This window comes from Maniola jurtina, chromosome 17 (assembly GCF_905333055.1).
Source record: "Maniola jurtina chromosome 17, ilManJurt1.1, whole genome shotgun sequence".
Taxonomy (NCBI): Eukaryota; Metazoa; Arthropoda; class Insecta; order Lepidoptera; family Nymphalidae; genus Maniola; species Maniola jurtina.
The window spans coordinates 1,604,239-1,610,456 of NC_060045.1; the positions used below are offsets into that span (position 1 = coordinate 1,604,239).

The 6,218-nt window shown below is 38.3% G+C and overlaps 1 protein-coding gene across 3 annotated transcripts in view; it reads left to right on the forward strand.

Annotated features, from left to right (window-relative positions):
- LOC123873907 overlaps positions 1 to 6,218 on the forward strand; it is a 161,458-nt gene that overhangs the window by 149,143 nt on the left and 6,097 nt on the right. The window contains exons 6-10 of one of the 3 annotated variants that reach the window (XR_006797796.1): positions 1,360 to 1,532; positions 1,682 to 1,901; positions 2,293 to 2,632; positions 2,997 to 4,101; positions 4,556 to 4,948. Coding sequence is in view for 1 of the 3 variants with exons in the window: in XM_045919003.1 (XP_045774959.1) it covers positions 1,360 to 1,532; positions 1,682 to 1,901; positions 2,293 to 2,632; positions 2,997 to 4,101; positions 4,556 to 4,770 (2,053 nt within the window). In the remaining 2 variants the exon portion in view is untranslated. Of the gene's footprint in view, positions 1 to 1,359; positions 1,533 to 1,681; positions 1,902 to 2,292; positions 2,633 to 2,996; positions 4,102 to 4,555; positions 5,118 to 6,218 lie in introns of those variants that run through there. The other 2 variants (XR_006797797.1, XM_045919003.1) reach the window with 2 other exon arrangements.

Genomic DNA, 6,218 nt, shown 5'->3' on the forward strand with positions numbered 1-6,218 from the left:
AGCACAAGTAAAGGAATAAATCCGAAAACCGTGAATTTGTGGTTACATGCGCGGCCTGGCGCTTAGGCGCATAGACGACCTTTCAGTCTTCCCCGTAGAACTATTGAGGCTCGTAGATGAAATATTCAAATGTGCCAGTCAATTTCTTTTCTTTCTTGACGTTTCTAGTATTGTAGAGTCCACAATAAGACGCTCCCAGCGCTGGCATATCAGGCATCCTACAGATACCGGCGCGCGCTGATATCGTCGGAAATGAAATTCCATCGCGGTCAAACCATTTCGCTTATCTGAGCAGCTTTGCGAGCAGGAAATTAAATTTAGAACACTATTGTTTGTTTGCAGATCGGATTTTTCGTTTTGATAATTTTTTTTTTTTTTTTTGGGGATTTATCAAATTTATTTTGTTCATTTATTTTCATAATCATTGCTCTGAAATTGAATGTGACCTTCTGGGTTACATTTAGGTTAAGAATAATGTGACATGTTACATACTTAGCAATAAAAATAAATAAAATAACTGACTGAACTTTCTTTGAAGTGTGAATGATAACATTATTATTTTATCATTCACACGAAGTATGGAAGAATAAAACATTTATTTCTACCTATCTCTCAAAGGCCCATAAGTTTAACTGATTTTGACGAAATTTTCAACAAAAATAGTTTGTATCCCGGAGTACTAGGTACTTAGTATATTGTTTACTTAAAAGTAAATAAAGTAAAGTATAATAATGTTATCTTCAGTCAGTCATCAATCATAGAAGCAGTTAAAACAATTACTCATTAAGAGCTACTGCTGCTACAGTAAATTAATTACTTGTTACGAGCATACGGGTGGTCTATCTCACTTACTGTCAACGGACCAATTTAGAAAATAAAAAGTAATTTCTCTAATGGACCCGGGGATGGAAAAACTACTGTTTCCCTTTGTAAAGAACTACTTGAAATTGGATTTTCGGCCGAGTACTCATTAAATTCTTATAAACATATTTAATTTATTTATGATAAATTAAAAAGGGCTTAAAACAAGGCTTACTTCTTGGACCTTTTCTGTTCCTTGATTACACAAATGATCCTGCCTCCCTTAATGGTAATCAATATTGCATTTTTAATATTTAATCAGGTCGCATACGATTGCGAGTTTTCAAGACCTAAATTTAATTCTGTGTAGATCTTTAGATGCGACTTTCATCGCAATGGTCGTCTATCCATCGAGACGAAACTGACAACGAACCGTAAACTGTTCGTCTAATTCTAAAGCATCAACGAGAAACTTTTCAAAAGATTATGAATTCCTAATCAAAATACTATTATCGGTGATGTCTATATTATATGTACCAGGCTTTCATTTGTCAACAGGAGGTTCGGAATGGTAGACAAGCGGTTCTGCGTAGAAGGTGGCTCGAGGTGCGGCAAAGGCGAGGGATTGTTCGTCTTCGCCGCCGAGGGCGGCAGGGAACTGACTGAGCTCCTGAACATCTACAGCCATGAAGCTCATTCGCGGCTTAGTGTCGCCTCTAGGAGTGGATCAGGTAAAATCAAAGCAAATAACTGTTGTGTTATGTATACATATTATTTTGTGAATAATATGAGTTATTATTAAAAGCTAAATAAATTCTGCTATTTTTGCCTTATATATTTTTTAATGTTTTACATAATATGTTCTATTATCTTTTTACAGTTCTCGACAAAAGGTTCTCTGACACGAGTTCCTGCATGGACGACTGTTTCCACCAGTCAATGCGGTCCGTGTCGCCCTCCTGGGGCGGTGCGGCCAGTCAGACCATGCACTGCCTGTCTGACCTGGACTCCAGTCTCGACAGTGGCGAGGATAAGTTCAGGAGACCTACGTCTCTGCCCAGATGTTCTAGCTGCATTGGGAAGATCAGCCATTTGACCAGGTTTGTGGATGTTTCCTGTGTGACATTATCAGTCTCCCTAAGAGGTGCCAAACTCTGTATTCTGTGCTCAGTCGATTTGCTTGGCGTCCGCTCCTGGGATGGCTCAGGCCAGATCACTGTCTGACCTGGACTCGAGCCTCGATTGTAGCACACATCCGCTCAAATCAGCCATTTGATCGGATGTGTGCCATTTTTTATGACACTAGACCAACTGTATCATTCATAAGACAAACTATGCCATTAGGTCATTTTGGTTGACATCAGGTAGGACATCTACACAATTATCCACAGATATCCACCAAAAAACTCTTTTTGTATTAAACTATTTTATAATAGCCCAGGGAACAAGTTAGTTAAGATTTCAAACTCTAAAGGTACCCATGATTTCCAGGTCATCAACAATGCACACGCCGGGCTCAATCATGTCACCAGTGTGGACGATGGAGAACATATTGGAGAAACGCTCGGATTCTGATCGAGCGTCCATCTACTCTAGATCAAGTGGCAGTGCCTCCGAGTACTCAGTACCTCGAGGCGCTTGCCTGCTCGACAAGAGCTTCGACTCCAAACGCGCCAGCCCGGTGGCGTGCTGCACGCCCACCGTGCCAGTGAAGACTGGCAACACGTGCCAGTGCTGGCAACAACCCAAACCCTGCTGCTGCAGGAAGAAAACCTTCAATGGACCTTACGAGAATTATGACGTGCCAAAGACGCCTATGCCTTTAATACAGGTAAGAGACAGAAACAAATTATTATTTTTATCCCAATTATCTTGTAATTTTTAGACAAATGTCACGTTTGATTACTGTCCCATCTCTTGAAAAAATGACGTGATCTACAGTACCATGCAGGTCATAGAGGTATTTGTTTGCCCTTATCAAAATAGTCCAATGCTTGGTACTCTACAATTTGCCAGTGAATAATCATCTACGTTATAGTTACCAGGCTTGCCATTGGTGGTCTAAGGTAGAATAGGTCTGCATAGAAGATATGACGTTCGATATAATTTTTTTTTGTGTTAAATCTGACTTAAACCCTCAATAGATAGATTTAGAGACTGAAATTCCAATAACAACACCAATTACTTATTTATAGGAACATCCAGTAGACGGCAATACGGATGCAGCAAGTTTGTACGACACACCAAAGAAACTGAAATGTCTTTTGCAGCAGTGCGACTGCTCAATGAACGAAGCCAAAAACGATGAAAGCCAAACACTCGAGAACAACAACACTTGTGATACTAGCGTTAACAACAATACCGAACACTCCAACTACGTTAATGTTACCCCGATGTCCGAAAAAACACAAATAGATCTAAGCAATTACGCGAACATAGACCGAGCGACGTTAGAAGAGTTTGAAAGTTCGTTGCGTATACTTCGAAGCGCTGGTTTCAGTCAGGAAGAGTTAGATGCTTTGGAAGATATACCGGAACACGATGACGACATATCCACAGCTACATCGAACACAGTCCACCCTTCAACAGAATGCTGTAACGATCATATGAACTACATGCATATGGAACCGTTAGAGAACAGCCTATCTAGTAACAGTAAAAACTTTTCCGATAACATCAGTCGAATTAGCCACGTATCAGATCCAACTCACACTGATACAGATAACACGATTAGTACAAGACGATCGAGTTCCGCAGACTTTACTAAGAGGCATGACGATGACTACAGTATTAATAACAGAGTTTGTTTCACACCGACAGTTATTAGACGAACATGCAAAAACGATTGCATAAACGAGGGTATACCAGTGAGAAATAACACACCTGAATCGTTCGAGAAGGAGAAAGTTTTCAAATCTCCCGAACCAAAGACGGATAACAGTTTCGTCGCGAAGTTTAAAGATGTTGTCAAGATTCGTAGATCTTCGAGCGTCCCGAGTAAATCTGATAAGAACAGAGATTCGTCGAGCTCCAACGATTCAGGAGTTTCGACAGGATCTCTCAAACATCATAAGGGAGATTTCAATGAATTCGAAATGCCCATCACGAATTCCAAATCGTGTAAGAAGCATAAGAGCAAATTGTTCAGGAACACTTTGACGCCAGTGCACGGGCCGTTCACAAAGTCCAACTCTTCGGATCCGATGAAAAATCTGACATTCCAGTTTGAAGAAGTCTCTATTATGGCCAAGTCTAACTCCTGTGATGTGGACACGCTGACGAGGAGGAAGAAAAGAATTGGTGAGTTCAGAAATTACGTACTCACTTGTATATTATTCAATTATTTATTTATTCACAAATATTCATAACTATACAATTGTACATTATACGTCAATCACAATTTACACTCATTTTTAAATAATAACATGTCATAATAATAAATTTTCTTAAAAATATACAACAAAAAAAAAGTTGAAAAAACTTTAACCCGACTACGGAAAAAATGAGACAACTTGAACCCGACTTGGTACAAGTAAAATAAACTAAAAAGAAAGAAACAAGATAGGTGCTTAGTGCTATCATCGTCTTGAGTAAGATTCAATACAAATGCCGTGGTCGTGCGTTGTCGACAGCGTATTTCTTATCCTTGATTGACGGCATTCCCAATGATTTTATTTGTCTACCAAATAAGAATATTTTCTTTGTGCTGGCTTAAAACCGATTTTTAAAATAAACCCTTTTTAATGTATTTCAGGAGAAACGGACACAACAGCGCGTCACAGCCAGATGACGAACAAAAGCACATCTTCTGGAGCCTCCGACACATCCGACTACATGGAGTCTCTGTCGGTTTCCTCCTTCAGCTCCTGCGACGTGTCCGCAGACCGGCACGTGACGAGGCCGCGCTCAGGGAAGGAGTACGCCAGCATCGATAGAACTGCGCTGGTGTGCGACGTTGGACCCGCTTGAAGAACTAAACTTCTTGCCTTAAGGTGCACTAAACGGGCCTAACCGCGAAATTCCAATTTTATTTGGTTTTTCGCAATTTGTAAACTAATACGACAAAGTAGGTAGGCTTATGGCGCCAATGGCAATATCATCTCCACGGGTTTATATAAAAGTTTTTACTTGAAAGTGTCCAGTTTAAGTGGCGCTTTAGAATGCCATAAGCCTACTTTGTCTTATAAGTTTAGAAATCGCGAAAAACCAAATTAAATTTGAATTTCGCGGGCATACCCGTGTAGTTAGCCTTAAATTGGATTTTTCAAACAAATCTTGGGATTTGGAGTAAGTAAGTTGGAGTGGATCTTGGGATTTTGTGTCCAAAAACAACTTTGATTTTACAGGACATTCAAAAGTATTCGTGAAAATGACAATTATTCTAATATGATTTGGGGTATATTTGTAATTTAAACTGGTGCAATGCAATGTTTAAAGAGCATGACCTTTTTTCTGTCAAATTTCGTATGTGACTAAGGTGACTCCCTATCATGGGTGACTACGTATCTTTTCACAAAGGTCACTATTTGAGTGACCACGTATCTTTTAACTAAGGTCAATAAGAATAACGTCGCGAAATAGCTTATCGGCAGATTACAAATAGATTAATTATTCAAACCCGACTACAAGATTACACTCGATTACCAAATCTTGGGATTTATTTGTTGATGAATGAAATATTTTTAATCGAATTTGTCAAATAAATCTTGCTGTGTATTTGGCAAAAATACGTCTTTTTTATAAAATATTTAGTACCTCGTTACCTTAATGTAGGTAGCCTTATTTTGTTCGTGGCATTACTAGCTACTTTTATTCTTATTTTATATTTTGGTAAATCTTGTATTATGGATTTCAACTTACAATCAAATTGAAATATTTCGTCCAATGTAAATATACACAACAAATGCAAAATTGAAAAACAATCATAACTCTATCAGTGATCGCATTTTTCGTCAAATTTTTAAAGTAAAAATCTATTATTTTTATCCAGTATACTATACATTACTAAAGATAACAATTTAGCACATAAAATACATTTAATTTAAAACGAGAATCAATCACATAAAAATATACAGTTGTTCCTATGTACATAGTTAATTGTAGCGAAGAATTTATTATCAAGTGAGTTAGATGTTAGTTCAGACGAATTTTGCTAAAATATGCGGTAGTGTGCCAAACATGTTAGCGTGCATAAATATGAACCATTTCTTTGATATTGTAATTGTAACTGCGAGGGAGCATTTTATGATGTCAATTTTGATACCGCGTCATTCATACGAGTAACGTTCACAACATCGTTACGAATAGGGATGATGACTTCTAGTCAAATCAGCGACTTTTTATCAAACGTCAAAACACTCGCTTAGTAGGAGCTTGTATGAAATTCACAGATGTGACGTCATAACATTTGACGAAAT